Source organism: Bos mutus, chromosome 6, assembly GCF_027580195.1.
Source record: "Bos mutus isolate GX-2022 chromosome 6, NWIPB_WYAK_1.1, whole genome shotgun sequence".
Taxonomy (NCBI): Eukaryota; Metazoa; Chordata; class Mammalia; order Artiodactyla; family Bovidae; genus Bos; species Bos mutus.
The window spans coordinates 59,809,197-59,832,015 of NC_091622.1; the positions used below are offsets into that span (position 1 = coordinate 59,809,197).

The 22,819-nt window shown below is 44.5% G+C and overlaps 1 protein-coding gene and 1 non-coding gene across 13 annotated transcripts in view; both read right to left on the bottom strand.

The window, feature by feature from the left end:
* APBB2 (amyloid beta precursor protein binding family B member 2) overlaps positions 1-22,819 on the bottom strand; it is a 381,482-nt gene that overhangs the window by 109,246 nt on the left and 249,417 nt on the right. For 9 of the 12 annotated variants that reach the window (XM_070372318.1, XM_070372315.1, XM_070372311.1 and 6 more), the window contains 4 exons: positions 13,644-13,852; positions 4,265-4,327; positions 3,797-3,882; positions 3,642-3,702 (listed from right to left, as the gene is read on the bottom strand). In XM_070372318.1, the coding sequence (XP_070228419.1) occupies positions 3,642-3,702; positions 3,797-3,882; positions 4,265-4,327; positions 13,644-13,852 (419 nt within the window). The remainder of the gene's footprint in view (positions 1-3,641; positions 3,703-3,796; positions 3,883-4,264; positions 4,328-13,643; positions 13,853-22,819) is intronic. The other 3 variants (XM_070372316.1, XM_070372322.1, XM_070372320.1) reach the window with 1 other exon arrangement.
* TRNAY-GUA (transfer RNA tyrosine (anticodon GUA)) lies at positions 8,973-9,044 on the bottom strand. Its single transcript has one exon. It is a non-coding gene; the product is annotated as a tRNA-Tyr (tRNA).

Below are 22,819 nucleotides of genomic sequence, written 5' to 3' on the forward strand. Positions count from 1 at the left end.
ATTATTTTCTTACTTTGGATAATTGTCCATGATTATGAAGATGTTATTATGGGAAGATAGGTGGAAGGTAATATGGGAACTCAGTCTTGGTGACTTTTGTATAAATATATAATTATCTTAAAAGAAAAAGTTAAAGAGCTCAGAATTATATACAAACTTATGCATACACGGCAATCAACTAAAAAACACATTCACTGCATAAAAAAGTAGGTCAGCTCATAAAACACTGTCAGAGTTATAAAAATACTTTGCTCTTGCGGGAAGAGGGAGGTGATATAGGGAAAAGAGATCATTTACACTGGTACTTAGATTTTCACTGAACAACTGATTATTAGGATGTTTAGACTCAGAGTGGCTGGAGGGAATTTTGAAGTATTTACATCCTGATGGCCTAAAACAACTTTTGTTTTTCCAGCAACTAGGTTTCACTGAGGGAGTAAGGAAGACACTTTCTCTAACAATCTATTTATTCTCCAGAGACTGTATTTAGAATTCCATCATACATGAAATTAATTTTTTTTTCCCCTAAAGAAAGGACACCTTCTGCTTGTTTATGGGGCACTCAGTTCCTGGGTTGCTGGCAAATGAAAAAGAATGGAAAGCGTTAACTAAAGATACCCTTTAGATATCTTTAGATCTATGGAAAGCTTGAACATCTGGGAACCTAAATCTTGCCACTTCGCCTCCTTAGGTGCCCCAGCAGCATAAACAGGCGAGGAGAAACCAAGAGGCAGATAGGACAGGCCAGGGGGTGGTGGCGATGGGGAACCCCTCCAAAGTGGCCTCATCAATGTCAGTTCTAAACCAACGGACTTATTCCCAATTTGTAAAAAATAATTTCATTTAGTGTTGCTGGAAACAGCACTGAAGGATTATCTGAGCCTTCCGTGCAGGGTCTCCCCCGGCCCACTTCCATCGCAGGGTGGCGAGACCCTGCATCCAGAGAAGCACAGCGAGACTCCTCAATTTCCCCAAAGGGGCTCCAGGTGCGTGGGGCATCCAAAGTGTGTGGCTCTGCCAACTGCCAGCCACTCGATGAGCCCCACTCCAGCCACCGCTGCCCACCGCCCGACCCCATCCTTCCTCCTGTTTTGGCCCAACTTTTATCAAAAGCCTGGTTGAAATGACACCACTGAGGGATGGTCTGAAAAAACCTGTGGCCCATCCATTTCACTTCTAGGCTTCATCTCTGACTCAAGTCAGACCAGAAAGCTGGTCCACACTGTCATAATTCTCCACCAGTTTACTTGAAATGGGTTTGCCCTTTGCTTCCAATGAGCAAAATTCAAATTTCTCTCTCCCTCTCTCTGTGTACGTAGATGTGTGTGTGTGTGTATATCTATATACATACTCCAAATATACATATATATATTTGGAGTATATTACATTAATTGATGGTGGCCCCTAAGAGAAGCTCCAATTGAGACTTTTTGGGGGACAATCTAGTGAGCATGGGCTCTGGAGCCAAATCCTGACTCTGCTATTTAACTAGCTGCTTAACTTCCTATGCTTCAGTTTTCTTATCTGCAATAATGATACTGAATCCCTTGAATTTTTGTGAGGATGAGAGTTAACAGCAATGAAGTCTTTAGGATTATGTCTGGCAAAAAGTTAGTACTCAATAAATATTCATTATTGCAATTATTTTATAATAGAGCCCTGGAAAAACCATTCTATTCCATCAAGACCTGAGATGCTTCTACCTCATGCACAGTGCAGGCATGGAGGGCAGGGGTCTGAAACCCTTCTCTCCTCCCAACAGGCTTGGGGTCCCCAAGAGTGCCAGGGACTTTCTATAGCAGGGGGACCTTCAGAATCTAGGTCCCCTAGACCTAGGGGAGGGGTGGGGGAGTTAGAAGCATGCATTGTTTGCAGAAGTTCTTACAAGATTCTGAGATGCCCCTACAGGAATTCATACCATTTACTGTAAGAATCCTCAATGTAAATAAACACCAGGAAGCACAAAGATGAACCCAAAGGTCAATGTTCATAACTGTGCCAAGTCCTATATGCTGAAAACCACGCTTTTTCCTTCTCCCCAGTCTGATCTGTCCTAACGCCATCTACTGTCCCAGTACAGACAGATGCACTGATTATTCCATTATGTTTTCTGTGGCTTCTAAGTGTTCTTATAAGTCTCCTCAGATCTTCTATGGAACAAAGAAGGGTATAAAATAAATAATACAATACATAAACTTTTTGTTTTGAACTAAGTACAACTTTAGTTACTTATGAGAAAGCCGAGCCTCCTTATTCACACAGATTTCTAATAGGTGCTAGAATAGACATGCTGGCCACAGAACGGGGGAAGATCGAGAATTCAGTGAGCAATAAACTGGGAGGGAAAAGAGAAAGTGTCATCTTAGGTAACAGCTCAACCAGGCCACCCATTCCTGTTACTAATTGGATCTGCTTTCTGTGCATCACCCTCCCGGTCTACTCTCGTCAGTTTCACACTCAGCTTTACAGACATCGCTGGCCCAGCCCTTCCGGGTAAAGCTAAATGATGCTGCTGCTCACCTTTGTGGGGTGCTGCTCACCCCACAGACCATCAGCTGCTGGGATGATGTACCACGCCCTGGCCAAGAGTGGGGAAACTGAGCCAGGAATCCCCCTTCCCATGGACCCACCACCCTAGCTCAGAGTAAACAGACGACCCTCCAGTCTATTACAGCACCTGTGTCAGGGGATGCGAGGTACCTGGACTGGGAGTGGGCGGGCCCCCACTGTGTCACCCACTGAACACACCGCTATGCTGTCTTCCCGGGTTGGGCAGGTCACTACTTTGCTCCTTCCTAAGACACCATGGAGACTGCGTGCCTAACACAACCCTCCCCAGGCTCACACCCAGCCCCATACCGGGCTTGAAGGCAACAGCAAGCAGTGGGTAGGGGCAGGGATAGGGAGGTTGGCAGAGCCTGAGGTACCAAGAAAAGGGGAACAGGGAACCGAGAAGCAGAGGTAGGGAGGTGGCAGGACTGTGCATAAGCCAAGGCTCCAAGCCCCCCAGTGCACTCTCCACCGCCTCACTGGACTTTGCTTAGAGAACACAAAGGCAAAGATAAAAGCTTTAAGAACATCAAGTGAGCAACTGCACAGAGAAATACAGGGCCCTGATTCTCAGGGATCAATGTACAACTGTAACAGCTCATACCCAGCACCAGAAGTCCAGAGCAAAAGTTCACTCTCACTTTCCACCATAAAACAGTCCAGTTTTTACGACAGGGATGGCAAGGAGCTTTCACTGTGCACACGTATGAGCTGCCCTGGAGGAGATGGGTGTGAGGGGTCCACAGCACCTGTTCAATTCCCCTTCCACTGCATTACAGGGTAGAGCCTGGCTTTTCTTCAAAGGCTTCTGAAGCCCACCTGTTCAAACAATAATTTTATCGTGTTGCACAAAGAACTGATGGAGTGAGATACAAGCAGAGTTGTGATGATTACAGAAACCCTCCCAAACCCAACTTGGCTGAAAGGATTTACTTTAAGTGTTAGGGAGATTAGCAATGAGAGAGGACTCAGGGATAATTGCTTATTAAGTGGGTCTGGGTTGATAGTTTGTAAAAACTGGGCCATTATCCAAAGTCATTATTCTGATGCAAGACTATAACCTGGTCACTAAAAGCACATTTCTTACAAACCTTAGCTTCTGGGTCACTGTTGATACTACAAGAATCATCATCATCGGCATGTGGAGCATTTCTAGAAAGAAAAACAGAAAATGGGACTTAGGATTCTATTGCAATCTCCAGCTGCACAAAGCTACAGCTTCTGGCAGGTACATCCAATGCCCTACCTGAGTTTCAAGGATGCATAGCGCAGGGTGGCTCCTTCAAACTCTTTTAAACTGGGGTCCGGGTTGACTGTGGCCGCGTGCAAATCCTAGAGGAAATGAGATCCCTGTTAATGCACAAAGGCAGAGACCTAGGACACGGCCTCAGATATTAGAGGGGAGAGAAATCCTCCCAGCGCGAGGCAGAGAGTGTACGTGAGCTCAGGCAGAAAAAAAGGCATGCGTGGGCTGCTGATGCTGGCTCGGTGCAAATGCCGGTTCTTACGAGACAACAGGAGCCTGGGGCGACCAGCCTGAAGTCATTCACAATGGGAGACATCAAAAAAAGCGACATGTGTGAGCCCCACCGCCTGAGCCAGAAGCCCCTCAGTCCGTCCCTGCAGAATGCATGATGTTCACAAAGAAGATGCAGCCACAGCCATGCAAAAAGGACAAAATATTGAATGAGCTAAAATCTGACAATATACTTGCCTTCCAAATGTCACTATTAATCTTTCCCCCATTCAGAACAGCAAAATCACTCCATGGCTGTTTCTAGACATACAATTATTCACATAGGAAAAAGCACATTGATTTAAAAAAAAAAAAGAAAAGAAAATAATAAAAGGGAAGAAAAGGAAAGAAAAGAACACACACACACAAGACACTGTTGTTAGCATTGATATTCACGGGGATGGGTTAGGGAACAAATTCACTCTAACAGCAACATGTAGCTTGCTCTCCCTAGATCCACATCGTCACTAGAGGCCCAGGGTAGGAGGGCAGGAGGGTGCTTTAATTACTTACCAAGACAAATGGCTGAACGTTATTACCAGACAGGGAAGTTACTATCTACATGTGGTCTTAAAAGCACACAATATGCATCCAAGTATTAAAGGCCTAGCACACCTAATTCCATAAGAAGTTTTTCTCTCCTATTAACCAAAAGAACTGTTTTCTTGAGGTATGCTGGTCAATGAGCTGGTTGAAAACTGGGGAGTGTCCATCGCTAGGGGCATAACAAAACTAGGGGCCAAATTATCTCCACTTCAGAAAAAAACAATAATAAAGGAGGGTAAGGCACCCTGCCTGACCTCATCTCGCTGAGATTTAATCTAATAAAAAAGAGTCTAGACAATCTAATGTAAATTCCCCTCACTCATACAAAGGTCTACTTCCTTGGCACCCAAGTCTCTTCGCAAATTAATATTCAGTCACAAAATGCTTTCTGAAGCATAGTTATTGGAGAAGGCAATGGCACCCCACTCCAGTACTCTTGCCTGGAAAATACCATGGACGGAGGAGGCTGGTGGGCTGCAGTCCATGGGGTCGCAAAGAGTCTGACATGACTGAGCGACTTCCCTTTCACTTTGCACTTTAATGCATTCGAGAAGGTAATGGCAACCCACTCCAGTGTTCTTGCCTGGAGAATCCCAGGGACAGGGGAGCCTGGTAGGCTGCCGTCTATGGGGTTGCACAGAGTCGTACACAACTGAAACGACTTAGCAGCAGCAGCAGCAAGCATAGTTACAGGACAAAGTGTGAAGCCTTTCCTTGCTGGCAAACCTCTTGTAATAGACCTAGAATCTAAACAACTCCTTCTTTTATTCACCTCGGATAACATGGGACCATCTTTTTTCTTTCTACTCCATTAACTGAATATTCAAATATTTTTTATGTGACGTTTGGGGAATTAAATGATACTAATAAGACACCCAGGTACACTCTCACGAACTTGTTCCATTGATTTGTCAGGCAGATCTCTTTTCTTGAAAGTCAACAGGAGGAACTCTTCCACTAAGTTACTTTTCAACTAAAGTTCTTTGAAAGTGAGATGGTAATATTGACCCATAGCTTCGGCACACAATGAATACAAGTTTCAAAGCCACTCAGAACAGAAGTGGCTGAGTTCAAACGTCCCAGGTGTTGACAAATGCATTTATCTGGCTCTGAAGGCCTCTCTGAGGGCAAAATCATTGCAAATTTGGATCTATCATCACTGCACAGCTGGCGTCACTGCTGCTTTCCTTTCTGGATTAGGCAGCTGACCTGCAGTTTTTCAAACTTAGACCACTGGGTCTATTTATTTTTTAAAATGATCTCTTTTACCGAGCACAGAACAGGAAAGTTGTCCAGCCCCTCACCTCTTTCCTCCCTCCATCCTCCAAAAAGTATTCGGTTTTCACTAAGGAGAAAATATTACAGGAAAATCTTCAACCTGTCAGCTGGGGGGACCTGCTGCTGCTGCTAAGTCACTTCAGTCGTGTCCGACTCTGTGCGACCCCACAGATGGCAGCCCACCAGGGATGGCAGTCCTCCGTCCCTGGGATTCTCCAGGCAAGAACACTGGAGTGGGTTGCCATTTCCTTCTCCAATGCATGAAAGTGAAAAGTGAAAGTGAAGTCGCTCAGTCGTGTCAGACTCTTAGCGACTTCATGGACTGCAGCCCACCATGCTCCTCCGTCCATGGGATTTTCCAGGCAAGAGTACTGTGAACCCCCTAAAATGGATGTGGGGTTTTGTGTCCTCCATAACTGCATGCTTGTGAAGAAATTTTTTAAAAAGGCGTGTGTCTGACAAAAGTAATCTGAAATCAGAAATCATATTCAAAAAACACTGTGTTGGGATTATAGAGAGTGAAAGAAGAGCATTTTTAAAAACAAGTATTCAGAAAAGGCTCTGGCATTTAATCAAACATTTCTCAGTACGTGTGTGTTTAAATTTTTATATATATATATTTACTCTTTGGATGCAGGAGTCCCTGTAAAGTAAAAGTTGTTTATGCTTCTAAGACTGTATGAATTCAGCTCTCATGCTACGGAGACATGAGTCAGTGGGCAAACTTCCAACAATCACATTTCATAGATTTAAATAAACAAAGGTGATATACAGTGATTTTGCAAAATCTTAAAATAACATATAAGTATTCCTAAATAAACCCTTTAGCACAGAACTCAAGCAAAGAAAAATGGAAACTAGTGTTATTTACCACGAACAAGACAGAGTCTTTTTTTCCCTCCTAAATTTAAAATTTTCACTGACAATGAAGATGAGAAATGTTCTCCTTCACATAAGTGATTGTAATTTTTCTTTTTTAAAATCAAGGGCAATGAAGGACAAAAACAACTTGTCTTAAATTTTAAGAATGATATCGTCTATTCATCTATTTTGTTAATTAAGAGAGAATACAACATTTTAGCTAGTAGTGTAAAGAAAAAAGAAACCAACAGAGATGCTTGGGTTCTACAGAAAATCTGTAGTTTGGGTGATAGGAGTGAGGGATGAAAGAAAAGAGAAAGACAAAGAAGAGGAAAAGGCAGGTGGAGTAACCTAGGAAGACAGACACAGGATAGAGATAAAGGGAGAACAGAGACCATCGTCGGTGAGCAACAGCCTCTAATGGATCATCTCTCAGGAAATGCAGCTAAAAAGCCTTGCACAGCTGAGAGATGCTGGTGTCAGTATTACGGTGGGCACATACTCTCCTGGTGCTTGCCGTGACCCTGGCCAGGCTGCAGCAGCCCTTATCCTGATTATGGTGATCATGCTCAGGTCTGAGAGAGCCCCAAAATCCTAGCTCTGGGGGACTCACCCAGCACCTGGGGCATGGCACCTGCTGTGACCCTTCAAGACCTTTCAGCATGGTGCCCTTCATGACCTCTTAAGGGAATCTGACTGTATAACTTCGACTACTGAGAGTTTTCTTCTTCTAGATTTCTCTTCTGGGATCTTAGAAAACAGTTCCTCAAATCAAACAAAGATGATGCACTGTCCTTCTGCTGGAAGAAAACTAAGAGTTGGTCCTTTGACAACGTCAACAGAGTTCTCCTGAGGATGGGGTCCAAGGGGATGAGAAAGTCCCTGGAGGTGCTATGAATGTCTCTATGAAGTGGTATCAACGCGCAAACTGGAGAGCAAGAGTGAAGGGCTGAGCCCGCTGACAGCTGGACAGACAGGGAAGCACATGAACATCCCACAGTGGTCTTGACGAAGCCACGATCACATCGCTGCTGCATGCTCTTCGGAAGCTATGAAGTCAACACAGCCGTCTGGGAAGCTCGAGTTCAAACCCTGCCTCTGCCCTCACTGCTCTGTGAACTCAGTGCCCTGCATATCAGACAGGGCTAGAGACACTTCCCACCGGCGTGTGGATGCCATGAGGTCAAGAATGTGAGCCCTTGGCTCAGGGGCTGGCTGCCCGAAGCTGCCCAGGAAACAGCACTGTCCTCTACTCTTGCCACGGAGAAAATAAATAAAGGCATTTGTAAGAATAAAATGTTTGAGAGCCCAGGGACTACAGAGCTTTATCAATTATGCTTTATAATCCTCTTCTGTCAAGATTTGAGCCATGGCCTTGACCATAAATGGCAGAGCACCTGGACTTCTGGAATTCTGAATAGGCCAGACAGCGTTAATGAGCACTGAGTCCATGTACATGGGTTTATTTTTTCCTTCTTTTAAAACTGCTTTCTATGTTTTGTTGGATGCAACACTATCAAAAGAACAGTTATGGTTTGTCATGCAAACATAATACAAAGCGGTTTTTAAAAAAATCTAACTAGAAAACAGATTGACAAATGCTTGTGGAATTAAATTAGTCTGTGTGAGCAGCAGCACAATTTAGAAACTATAAACTAGGGAAAAACCAGGAGAGCTGAGGCTCTAGTGCCGGCTCTGTGGCTACAGTAAGTCAGCGAAGAGCTCCCTCCCGGTATGAAGCCAGTTTATTCCTTCATTCAGCAAATATTTAATGAACGTTGCCACATACCAGGCACTGTGCCAAGTGCTGAGGATGCATGACGAGGGGGGCAGGTCCCAATCCCCCAAAAAGGGAGGCTGACGTGCCTCAAGTAAGAATACTACAAAGAGACACAATGCAATGAAGATCAAAGGGCTCAGAAAGCAGGCAAATGAGAGCAATGATTCCCAGGAGATGCTAAGACAAGGCCAAAGTATTTAAGCAGAAGTGACACATAAATAAAAACAGACTAGATTCGCTAGAAGACTGGCTTTTGTAATCCCTCGGCATATAATTTCCTGGAAAGCATATGATTTTTTTTTTTTTCCTTTTTTGGAAAAGTGCAAGTTGTTCAGTTGTGTTTAACTCTTTGAAACCCCACGGACTATAGCTTGCCAGGTTCCTCTGTCCATGGAATTCTCCAGACAAGAATAATGGAACCATTCCCTTCTCCGGGGGATCTTCCCAACCCAGGGATCGAACCTGGGTCTCCTGCATTACAGGCAGATTCTTTACCATCTGAGCCACCAGGGAAGCACCCCTCGTTTTGGGGGTGGGGCAAAAGCATATGATAAAGGCAGACTCTCAGGCCTCACCCTTACAGAGTCTAGCTCAGTAGCCTAGGGTAAGAACAAGGAATCAGCATGTTCTGCAAGCCCAGAGGTTACCCTGGCCACAATCCTTGGTTCAGTGGGCTGAGAAATACTGCTGTAGCATTCACTAGTCCCTTTTCGGAGGTTCCTGCCAGTTCTGAAATATTAAGACTCCGTGAGCAGGTCAAGAACTTGGTTCAGGAAAATGATGACAGACCGGCCCCTTAATGTTGCTGTCTTATTTCTCAATGTACATGAAAATCCTCAGGTTCTAATGCAATGCTCGGAAAGTGTTCTCCTAGGGACTTAGCTGCACAGGCCCCTCCCAGACTCCAGGAGCGATGCAGCAAGAACAGAGTAAACTATGATCACAAACAGATCACAGTCCTGAGAAACAACTAGACCTCCCCTTGCTTTGGAGCCACTTTTTCCCTCCTTGCCCTTATTCTTAAGGAACTGGGAAACTCCTTCATCTGGGAAGATTCTAAGCAAGACTTGCTCACGGGCCAACAGTTACTCGTTAAAATATTTTGTGGAGCTCCCTCTTCTCTCTAAGACGCAACATCTAAGTAATTTGGAACAAACTGATGGATTAGGGGGAGACTGTCTCTGGGCCAAATTTCAGCGGCAAGTGCTTCCCGTCCAGTTTATAAACTTGCAAAAATACTGCTGGCGTCTGCAGAGGAAACACTATGCGTTGCGCTCAACACTTCCCTGGTGAACTTTGGAATGTGAAATGTACAATTTTCAAACTGCAAGGAAGCCTTCAGTCCTAGACTTTTGTGAAGCTTAGTCAACAGATTTGGCACTTACTTTTTTTTTAAAGCCAGCTCAGGAAAAAGCTGTATAAAAATATGCGTTTCTAACACGACGTATTACAAGTTTCTTCTCGCCCTTAACGTTTTGCTTTCTCTCATGTTTCCAAATTAGTCAAAATAGATTCTATTTAGGGATCAAAGAAATGGCATTAGAGAAATAATCACTTTTTTCTCAACTGTTATTAACACCTGCGGCTGAGTACCAAAGAATTGATGCCTTTGAACTGTGGTGTTGGAGAAGGCTCTTGAGAGTCCCTCACACAGCAGGGCAATCACACCAGTCAATCCTAAAGGAAATCAACCCTGAATATTCACTGGAAGGACTGACGCTGAAACTGAAGCTCTAATACTTTGGCCACCTGATTCGAAGAGCCGACTCACTGGAAAAGACCCTGAGGTTGGGAAAGACATAAGGCAGGAGCAGAAGCGGATGACAGAGGATGAGATGGTTGGGTGGCATCACCGACTCAATGGACGTGAATTTGAGCCGACTCCAGGAGATAGTGAAGGACGAGGAAGCCTAGCATGCTGCAGTTCATGGGGTCGCAAAGAGTCAGACACGACTGAGCAACTGAACAACAACACTGTTGTTGTTATGACTGTTATGAAAAGCAGTCATTTTCTAGAAGGCTCTGCATATGTCACCACCCTCCCCTGGAGGGAGATGAAGACATCCAAGGCTCTCCAAAGCCCCTGATAAACACAGAGTGAAGCCTGGGGTGAGGGCAGGGGCCAGCACACCTCCACTCAGGCTTGACTCCACCAGGGAGTAGGTGTGTGATTCTGGGTAAGCTCCCTCGCCTCTCCATGTGGGTTGTCAAATATAAAAAAGGAACGACAACTACCGTACAGATGCATAGGGTTTTAGGAGATAAGCCGTGAAGCTGGTGCTGTATATACTCGACCTCCCTTAGCGCCTCTGCTTTAATATCCTTGTCAGCACCTGCAGGACCTTGGAACGTGGAAGGCTGGGTCTTCCCCAACCTCTCCTCTCTGCTACCTGCTTATCCCTCTGCCCCTAGGATTTCAATGTACTGCCTTTTATATCTGCTTGGTTCTTTGACTCTGTGGATAGCCTTATGCACAGGGAAAAATGTGTATGGAGCTAACAACCAAAAGGTTGATCTGAAGAACATCCATCCCACTGGTCTATTAAAGTGCTGGGTATGAGCCTGTCTCTGAAATGTCAAAAAGCTACACATCTGTTAACATGTGTCTTGGAGGGATAAGACTTTATCCAACATGATGGCAACAGAAGAGTAGAACATAACCAACTTCAAGGTGGAAATTCACCCAGTGCTGGGGCAGATCACAGGATCTGGAATTGAGAACTGGGCATCTGCCCAGCCTGACCCAGTTACCTCTTAAGTGGGAAACAGAATAGCCGTCTTCTCTGCCACATGAAGAGTCTTGAAGGGAACAAATGAAGTGACATTTATGAAAATATCCTGAAAGCTACAATAAGTCATGAACAGCCGCTGGGAGGCTGAGCAGTGGAGATGTGAAGGAAATACTGAATTCCAGGAGAGGAACTGGGTGGGGGGACACAGTTTGAGCTGGAAAGGGGGTTGGGCAGTGAGGGGGAAGGGAGGGAAGCAGGCAAGGACGGGGCCAGAGCAGGTGACAGTGGATGTCAGAAGGAGGCTCAGGGATGCGAATGTGGACTCTGCCTCCTGATCATCTTCCCCAGGGTCAGCAGCCCACCTGTGCTGCGTTCTTCTATGCAGAAAGTATGAAAACAAAAGTCTTCCATGTTCATCAAAGAGGTAAAAAATCTGAGGCACTTAAACCCCGAGATGCCCACCTTGGGCCTCACCCCACCAATGCCTCAGCCTCAGGATGCGGGCTTCAAGACAAACTTCATTTCTTCCATATACGGAAGACGAGAGGCTCACTGAACAGAAAGCAGTATCTCAAAGTCAGTCTGATCATCCCACCTCTGGACAAAGAGAAAGCAGGTGGGCTGAAATCTCAGAGCCAGGGAAGCCAAGTGAGGAGAACTCTGGCCTGGAATTGAGGAGGATTTGGGAACCCTGAGTTCTAGACCCAGTGTGGCTTCTGGTCACTGGCCTCTCTGTGCCTCGGCTTCCCTGTCTGTGATGGCTGGACACTGGTGCCAGATGCCCCCTTCCCACCCTGGCATTCTCAGCTTGCAGGGCTCTCCCTGGAGGTGAGGATGGCAAAGGGATGCAGTAGGAGAGTGAAGTCCTGGGCTGGAGAGACTCTAACAGAGATGCCAAGCAGGCCAGGTGAAGATGAAAGAGGGCCTCTGCGTCTCACTGAGGGCCCAAGGGTGTCCTGGCCCACTCAGTTCCTGGGAGCCGCGCTGAGGTCCAGGGAGAAATGCCAAGAGACACCTGGGCTGGCATGGAGGAGGACTCCACTTCCTGGTAGGCTGAGTTGGTTCCTCTCCACCTCCCAGCACACTTCACACAAGGTGAATAAAAGACTGAATGGAATTTGCTCTGGGAGTAGGAATATTATGCTAATAAAAAAATTACCCAAATTGCCCAGTGATAAGCAATGAAATCCTAAGTAGCTCAGTGGAACTGAAGCGGGTGTCTGATCATCAGGGCCCCGCACCAACAAACTGAAGCCCCAGTCTATTAACAGAGGGTTATAGCTCGCCCTAACCGTTACTTGAAAGATGGAGAGTTTAAGGCCCAGGTGGAGTGAGTAAGATGCTGAAGCCCAGTAACAGCAAGAATGTGGTTGGAATGTAGGTCTTCCTGCCTCTTAGAGAAAAGTAAGTAAATAATGGAAGATGTTGTTTACTTTTAAAGACAATAATAGGGCAATAATAGGAAGGGCAATAATAGCAGCAAATATGTAGAGAGGCTTTTGGGTAAGAGATGCAGCTCAAATTCCTTCCATGTCCTCAAAGTAAAAGAAAATATGTTGTTTAAAGAACAAAAGATTGTGGTCAGAGAAAAGGCAGAAATGCCTGTGTGTCAGGAATCAAACCTCTTTTTCAAAAAAAAAAAAAAAAAAAAAAGCCATTACTTAACTGTGACCTTTTCCCACTGTAATTCTCTTGAATATTTTGTTATCAGGATTCACAAAGGTTCACTGCAGGAGTTTCTGTATTAACAACTATCATGATGGAATTTTTTTAATGCCTCAATTCTTTGTTTAAACATCAGATTTCTTCCTCAGGGATAGAACAAATTTATGCTGCTAATTATTTCTAAAATAATGTCACTTCTGCTAAATAAACAGATTCTCTTTTTTTATTTCTTATTAGAAATTAAGCATTTAAGGGTTCTCAAGGGTTATTCCTGCAGACATTCTCTCCTTGCAATCAAATGAGCCCAAGGATATTAATAAGATGTGCGGTAATTATAACACGTCAGGCCAAGAGACGTTCTTCCGTGTGTAAATATTTTATGGAACCAGCACTGTGAAGCGGCACCTACAGAGTGAAGTACTGCCTCAATGAGCCCCAGGGAATCTTAACCACTTCTCATTAATCAGCCTCTCTTACTTTCTGTACCTGAAATGGTATTTAAAGAGACCAAAAGCCATTAAAAAATAAAAAGATCCCTGAAAGATGATATTAACACTATTCACGAAAAGGAAGCATTTCAGAGGTTTCAAATGCAACATGCGTAAAAATTGGAAAGCTTACCTTGATGACCTGTTGGGGCAGAAACAATGAGTCTAAAGAGAAATCACAAGTTACATCCACTCTACTAAGCCATTAAAAAGATACTCCATTTTACCTCATTCTCTGGGGTGGGAGATGACGTTACAGAACTAAGGGACCCTTTCCTAGAACCCTGAAGATCTGCTGGGATGGAGACAGGGCGTTCCCACTGAGTCGTCCCTGTTGGTATGTGCCAGTAATAGGTCCCAGCGATGTCGCTGATTCTCTTCCAGCCAGGTGGCAAATCTGGATCAGTCTGAAAGGAGTGGTCACTCCATATATCTGCTGGAAAATGGAAGAAAAAAAAAGAGAGAGAGAGGGGTTTTATTAAAAGAAGAAACAACTACCGTCTTCTGGTTTTAGTTCCAATAGTCAGCAGAATTCCATGGGCAGATGTGTCCATAGCCCAAATGAGAACTAAAGCCATCCTACAAACACCAAGTATGCTAAGAGGGGTAATACAGAAAGGAAGAAAGAACTGGAAGGTTGACGCTTGATAACATGGATGTAAAAGGACCCATTATCATCATTTTATAGTTCCAAGGACCCTATGAACAGGCTAACGCTCCATTAGTCAGAATCAACTACTCAAACAAAATTTGCAAGATTACACACAAAATCTACTGAAACCCTTTGTAAATTAGTAAGATTTACTGTTTGGGATTACACATCCAGCAATGAATACAATTCTTATTTTCTTTGCTTTCTGGATGAGTTGCTGGATTTATGAGTACTGCACTTTGCTTTAATAACTCCTGCCACTTGATGGTAAACATCTAAAGCAGCATGTCTTTTGTAACACTCTGGAATTCCAAACTGCACACAGAAGCTTCCCAAAGAAGACAGACTGATAAGGCCTCGGAATTCAAAAAGGAACTCTAAAAACAGACCAGTAATGTAAATACAGGAATGAGCGTAGTGTGGAACACAACAGAGAATGGCAGGGACTGCGGCAAACGGGTGAAAGTGAAAGCTGCTCAGTCATGTCCAACTCCTTGCAACCCCATGGACTACACAGTCCATGGAATTCTCCAGGCCAGAATATTGGAATGGATAGCCTTTCCCTTCTCCAGGTGATCTGCCCAACCCAGGGATAGAACCCAGGTCTCCCACATTGCAGGCAGATTCTTTACCAGTTGAGCCACAAGAGAAGCCCAAGAATACTAGAGGGGGTAGCCTATTCCTTCTCCAGTGGATCTTCCCAACCCAGGAATCGAACGGGGTCTCCTGCATTGCAGGTGGATTCTTTACCAACTGAGCTATGAGGCAAACCAGTAAGCATGTACAAAGTCCAAAGGCCTTTAAATTCAAAAAATAATTCTTTAGGCACTGTGTATATGTATGTGTGTGTGGGGGGGTGGGGTGGGACAAATAAAATACATCTACTGGGCAATTTCTGCCATCTCTGGACCATATCAATATTTTATTAGTTTACTGCATAATTATTTGCTTTTAAATATCTCATTTTGGGCTTTCTTATAAAATGGGCTAAAGTACTAGAGAAGAGAGGAGAGAAGAGGAAGCAGAGTAAGAAATCCATAGAGTGAGAGGCATGATGGAGAAATTGCAAGCAGCTGGATGAACATACATAGGTAGGAAAACATAATCAGTTTGCACTCTATGTTTGGGGATCACTTTATTCTAAGGAAAGGCCCTTTCCTACGTGGTCATTCATAAGAGGCTGGAGCCAGAACAGCAATTCAAAGAAAGTAGGCTGGCCTTGCCCTGTGCAAATGTCACCACATCATGTCACTGAGACTGCTACCGTCGCAAGATGAAAAAAAGAAGCCAAACAAAGAAGCTGATTAAGACGACGGCACAGATGTGCATTCATGAGGGTGTTTGGCATCCCAGCATTTGCTTTTCTCATTTAAATCTGTCAGAGGCAAAACTGCCGCTTGTCTCAAATTATGATGGAAACTTCCCCTCCCCCTACAGGAAATTAAACATGATTAAATAATTTCAAGTTACCCAAATCTTTCACAAACCATTCGAAACAAATATGTGCATACACTCCTCTGTCTTGTCTCCTTGTTAGGGGCTGGGTGGGAGGGTTGTTTCTGCTGTTGTTTTATTGTCAGTATTTCAACGAGGATGGGAAAAAATACACAGGTCTTGGGATTCAGTTGGAGAAAACCCTACCAAGGGTGTCCCCTTGTCAAATTCTAGCAGCTCACAGACAACAGGCTCAAGATGGAAACTAATAAAAGAACAAAAGGAGGGTGTTCGTAAGCATTTCTGTGGTTTTTAAGGTCCAAGGGCCTGAATTTACACATGTCCTAGCTGTCTCTGCAGCTGGGACACTAGCATGCTTGTAGAATAGCTGCATACCACGATGAACAACAAGAACGCGATATCATGTCAGACCAGGGAGAGAGACCACGGTCAGCAGCCTTTGAGTTTGGCTGTCTGGGGTGATGGAGAGGGGCCTGGGGCTACAGGGCAGGAATTGGGCTGTTCTGTCTTCAATCAGACCTAGTCACTTATATTTGGTTAAATGCTGAGTTTCTGCTGACATTTTGTTGGAATAAAAATTCAGTTCGGTTCAGTCACTCAGTCGTGTCCGACTCTTTGCAACCTCATGAACCGCAGCACGCCAGGCCTCCCTGTCTATCACCAATTCCCAGAGTCCACCCAAACCCATGTCCATTGAGTCGGTGATGCCATCCAGCCATCTCATCCTCTGTCGTCCCCTTCTCCTCCTGCCCCCAATCTTTCCCAGCATCAGAGTCTTTTCAAATGAGTCAGGTCTTCGCATCAGGTGAATAAAAACTAAAAGAGGGTTATTTCATTGCTAAAAATTGATGATGAGATGATGATGGAGGAAGTGAGGTGGGAACATTTACAATACAATTAGCAGTTAGCAGCTCAGAACCATTTATAGAATCCGCTCCACATCACCCTATACTGGTTGTATGGAATGTAAGTCCCGTGAGGGCAGGCAGACATCATCCCTGTCATGTTCACCATCCTATTCCGAACACCTAGCATGGCAGGTGTTCAATAACAATGAGCCGGATGAATGGTGGAGAGATGGCAGATGGATGGATAGACAGATGGGGTAGACAGAAGAAAGGAAGATAGGAAAGAAGAACGAAGAGAGAAGGAGGGAGAAATAAGTGAATAAAGTCCCGAATGATGGGAATTGAACTTGGCACTTGGCAAAAGAGGAATTCTGAAGAAATCATTTCTGTGCAATTTCATAACACTGAGCAACTTCACAGAGTACTCCAGAAAACTAGCTTCTAGTTAAGGGCAAGGTCTACTTCCTTTGATGGTGTATATGAATGTTCTTGTGGACAAAAAGAAATAAGATATGATAAACTGGGAAGAGTTCTGGGCTGGAGTTGAGATTTTGTTTCTTTTTTCATTGATAGGTTCCAAAGGAATAGTAAGAAATGCGCCTTCTGAGGCGCCTCAGTGCTATTACACTTTATTTTGTTTAATCTTCAAAGCTCCAATTTGCTTAGTTCTCCTATATAAAACTATGTGCACATTTAAGTAAGTACCCTGGACCTTATTCAATAGGTCAGTGGTTTCCAAATGTTATTAAATTAGGAGGAGGGACAGTGTTGCTGGCAGGTGGAACTCCAGGCCTGTCCAGAGTCTTTTGACCGTGCACACGAAGTCATTTTAGTCGTGTCCGACTCTTTGTGACCCCACGGACTGTAGCCCACCAGGCTCCTCTGTCCATGGGATTCTCCAGGCAAGAATACTGCAGTGGGTTGCCATCTCCTTCTCCAGGGGATCTTCCCGACCCAAGGACTGAACCTACATCTCTTATGTCTCCTGCATTGGCAGGCAGGTTCTTTACCACTAGCGCCACCCGGGAAGCCCCTTTTGACCATAGCAGCACCATTTTTATCTCTTTTAAATATTGGTCTTGTTTGTATGATTTTCCTTGAAAAAACAGGGATCAGTTAAAGCTCACATCAATCCCACCAGAAGGCAAGGACGATGCAGCCAAGATAGGAAGCCAGGCTTTAAGGCTTAAACCCAAGTTCTCTTAATGCTGCCATGAGGTTCTCAGGGGCTGGTAATGACAGCACTGTTAATAAGAGTAAAAAGTAACAGGCACGCTGACATAGTCTGTGGGCTGACTTACCCAGCTCCTTTACTGCAGGAGTTCATGGAGTGTCCCCTGTGGCCTTATGAAGGATACACTATTGTTACCCCCTATCTAAGGCCAGCGAGGACAGCAGTTTGGTTTAAGGCCAAGGGGTAAACTAGGTCCCAATGTAGAAATGGCTGCTATTTTTTCAGAGACCTGAGTAAGATCAGTTATAGTCAGCTTGGGGGAATTCAGAACGTGAGTAAATAGGGATGGGACAAAAGAAAGAACACAATGGCTTCGAGTCTGAGGCCTGCAGACCTGACCAGGGTTACAGAGCTGGTAACTGAGCCCCCCAAGACCCACCCTGGAGCCTGGGTACATCAATGCCAGGACACTGCCATTGCAGACTTTGCATAGGAGTTTCCCTCCTTTACTCCCTCATTAAATCTGCAACCAGTAAACTCAGGCCACCTCAGCTGGTCTGTGCATCTGCAGCCTCTCCAGTTAGAAGCCTGAGCTTCAAATTCCACTCCCAGACACACGGCGGAGGCTGAGATCCCACCTGTTTCGCCCTCCGCCCTTCCCTACAGGATCTCACACCTAAGAAGCTCTATGGTCTTCTGTCCTGTCATCACTGCATCCCTGCCTCTTACTGAAGGTGCTTCAAGGAGACGAGGTTCAGTGGTAGGTGTGGAAAGGTGCAGGTGTCCTTTCCAAGTGGCCCACTTCACTGTGTGCAGTTCTGTCCCAGAAGCAGGGCCTGCAAGTCCGAGTGTAAAAATAGCAAGGCTGAGAGCCCCAAGAAAGGCCCTCTTGTGCTGGTAATCTCTTGGGCCAAGAGCGATACTTGGCATAGGAACAAGGGGCCTGTCTGTGAGCAGCAAGGACCCGCCCCTCGAGCCGCCTTGGGGCGCCAGTGCGCTGGCCTGGCTCCACCCCTGCGACTGGGCTCTCCTCCGCAGTTGGGTCTGTGAATGAGGCAAGCCAGCCTCTCCTCACCCTCTCCCTTGGGCTCACTAGAGGAACCGAAGGGTCAAATGGAAACAAATGAGCATCTAGCAGCAGCTGGAAATTTCCCTTTCTGCTCGGGAGGCCACAGGAAGGAGGGATGGGTGAGTCGGGATTCTAAATTTGGTAACGTCTACAGCACAGAGCACAGAAGTCTCCCTCTGGTCCTCTGAATGGCCCTCACTCCCTTCCTCGACAGCTGCTGTGTGCCCAGTGCCTCAGTGTGCAAGGCAGGGGGTGAGGGCCTTGCGAACAGAGGAGACAGATGAACTCCTTCCACAAACATTTCCTGCTTACTCTGTACAGGCATTGCTCCAGGGCTGGGGGCACAGAGGTCATCGGATAGACCTAGCCAGACCCTGCATCCGAGACCTGGGTTCTCAAGCATCAGTCACCTGGAGAACCTGCTAGAACACAGATCGTGGGGTGCCAGCCTCCCACCCTCCACCCCCACCCCAAGCTTCTGACTCGGTCTCTCTGAGGTGGGGCCTGAGAATCTGCATCTCTAACAGTTCCTAGGTGCTACTGATTTCACGCTGTTGGCTTTGGGAACCAGACTTTTTAAGAATGACTGGTCTGGGAAAACAAAAGGTAATCATTTTTATCTACCAAATCCCATCTGACTGCTGGCCTCAGAAAACAGAAAATGTGAATTATACTTCATCATTCTTTCATTCACCCACTATTCATGCATTCTCTTGTACAGAGGGACTCTACTACATACCAAGCACTATTCTAGAAGCTGAGAATACAGCAATGAATAAAAGAGGCAATTTAGGGATAATGGGATCAGTTGTCTGGTGATGGGCTATTTGGTAGGATAGTCTAAAGAAAGAACAATGTCACCCCCAAACAGAAGGGACTGGCCTTGGGAACAGCATTCCTGGAAGAGGGAACCTCAAGTGCAAAGTCCCAGTGGCAGGAAAGAGGCTGTCATGTCATGACAACAGAAGGTCACGTGAATGAGAGATGAGTGGTCCAGAATAAGACTTAACTCCATAAGAGCTAAGAATTCACCCTCTATGCGAAGGAAAACTCGTGAAGTTCTCGTGCGGTCTGTGTTTTCAAAATCAGAAGACCAATCTGCACAATGCTCCCATTCTTGGAGAAGAAAAACCTCTCTCTTCTGAAGTCTCAGCTGCAGCTGCTGCTGGCTACTCTTTCTGAGCAATGTTATTCCCAAAGGAGCCAGGCTCCTAGGTCCAAACTGCTGTATATGAATTTAGCGTTAAAACCGTTCCTCTGCTCACCAGTGGTCTGCTTCCACTGCCCCTCTCTCGCTCTCTTCTTCTCTAACTCACTACTTAGCCCCTTTATTTTTTCTGGACCTAAAACTTTGTTGTCAGGAAAGAGCAAGAAGGCTCTTCATCCCCTCCAGCTTCATCATTGACTTCTGGCGACAAGAGCACAGAGCCAGGACTCCAGGTCAGGATCATTTATTATAGGTTTGCTGAGGGTTCCAGGCAGCACACGGAGGCTGCTTAGAAGACGGTATGAAACTGTCCTAAGTCAAAGGAACTGGCAAAAATGATGACTATGGAGACAAGGGGATGAGCCCCAAATGCCCCAAATCTGCGAATTCTCAGAATTCTGACCTGCTGGCCTGCTGGACAGAAGGGAGGAAAGCTTGCTCCAAACAGTCTCAGTGCTTCTGTTCTTTCTTATATTTATTTGCAGGGCCTATCTAGGACTCTGAAGCGTCTATCACAGCCTCACAAAAATTACACATTTTATTCCATTGAGCTTTCCCATGGTTGCAGTCTTCTGACAGCTCTAATAAAACGCTGACAGTTTTGAGAGTGTTGATTTTCTAACTCTTTCTCCTATATTTTCCTTTAAAAAAGTTAAGATTTTTTAATGTTTTTGAAATAGGGAGTTCTTTGTAACTGAGGATTTTCCTGTTAAAGATTCTTGAGTAAATGTTCCAAGAACTCACAGTTTAAACAGTTCTTAAATTTGGGCCTTGTAATACTACATACTTTGTGTATTTTTAACAAGTATTTTGGCATAAGCTCAACACAATATTTCTTAATTTAAACTCACTAGGGACATAAGTCTTTGCTAGGCTTACTCGACTACATTTGTTTCAAGGCTGTATTACTATTACAGACAAGAGCTCTGGAGTCAGTCAATAGCCTTGAATGTCAGCTCCAACGCTGGCTAGCCGTGTCATCTCAGACAAATAAATGGCTTAATTCTAATGGCCTGTCTGCTTACTACAACAGAACTGATGACAGCTTCTACCCCATACAGTTGATGTGGGACACGGTGCTCAGCACAAAACCAGGCACGTAATAACCACTCAGTAAGTCTCGGTTACTAGTCGCTATTAATTACTTCATTCAAATGTGGCTTTGGGGGAAAAGACTCTGGAAAAAACACATTTTGAAGTGGCATCAACCACAGTGTACTTCACTGAAAAACTAAGATTCCCAAGAATCTGCATCTACCAAATGTGTTTTTTTTTTTTTTTTACTAAAAAGGTAGTTTTTATTTAGATCAAGAAAAGTAGATGAGAGCGTTGGCCACTCACATGTCCATTCAGAAGCAGAGCATCACATAAGGACACACTGGATTGAGTTTGTGGCATCTCTTTAAACAGCGTGTGGCTGCTTTATGCCATGCAGCTAGGCCATTAAAGAAGTGAAATGAAATGAGAACAAAATAGCTTATCAAGTCTAAGTATTATTTCAGGCACCCTTCTTTAGAGACTGCTCTGCCTCAGGTCCTCAAGAAGGTATGCAAAAGGAACTGATCTCATGATGGTGGAAAATAAAAGGGAAATTATGCCGCCCTGTTCACAGACTGTTAACCAAAATCAAAACAGTCAAGGGGACTCTGCAAAGACAAATTTAAAGATGAAAGGGCATGAGATGTAAGTCACTAAAAATTATCCAGAGGGAAAACTGGTATTTGTAAACACGAATTCATCCATTCACACCTATACAATACATATGATTGAAGTTAATCATATGACCTGGCTACAGAATACTTAAAATATCATAAGAAGGTCTCATTCGACACACTTACACAATAAAATGTGCATTTCTTACAAATTATAAAAAGGGGTATTAAAATTTTAAGAAATGAAATATAATCTAAGAACACTATACTTCCTTTTACAGTGTGCACAAAGTACAAAGTAGCATAATTTATAATCACTACTGAGAAGCCCCAGCCTTAAAGTCCCCAGCCCTCTCCAAAAAAGTAAAAATAAAACATTAAAACTTGAATTTTAATTTATATTTATATAAATGTATTTATAACTTTACTTATTGGTTTATATTTTAAGAAAGCTACAGGCCATTGTGATAACCTCAATTTTGTTTTTCTAAGAAGCACTGGGAAACACCGGTGAAGAAACCAATGCAATCTTCAAAATTTAAAAGTTTAATGACAATACAAAATGGAGAATGTATGTGGGTGGGCATGCTCTTGAATCAGCAACTTGTTGGGTGATTTTAAAAGTAAAGGTTACAGCATACATAAAATTGCCAGGCAGGTTTATCGCTTTCTCCTCCCACTGTCTGACCACTTGTGCACTGAATGGCAGCAGTGCCTCCGGTTCAACAGCAGGTGGGATTATTCAGGTTTGGCAGGACGATCAACAAGTCAGCCCTAACATTCTTTGCTTTCAAGTTTGGGCATTTAGTGCCTAAATACAGTGTAATAGGGATATCTATGGTCAAATGATTAAGCAACGGTGCAACAACGTTCAGAGAACGTGTCCAGCTGCCATGCCAGCAGTCGATCCAACCACACACCTTCCTTATTTGATTATTATTTCACAGTGAGCAGCTGCAGAGGAGAAGACAAACATCCACCTCTGGTGGCAATCTTTCTTTGGCTTCCATTCAATGAGACAGACGCAATGACGACCAGCACCATACTCTTTCAAGGTAGACAGGTCTGAAAGTGCATTAAATAAAGCCCATTTTCCAGCCCTCCACTATTCTGGCAGGGTCTTCAATACACTTTTCCCTTAGAGCTGTGGTCCTCTTTAGGCTGATGACAAGAGCACTGATGACAAGGTGGAAGCTATTCCAGAGGCTGCCTAGACCAACTTCAAGGTCACTGTTACTCTAAATGGTGGCATGCAAGGACTTGACTTTCTACATTAAGTACTAGGACAAAAAATGATTAGGGAGAAGCTACGAAATTGACAGAGTATTTGACAACAAACTATAATC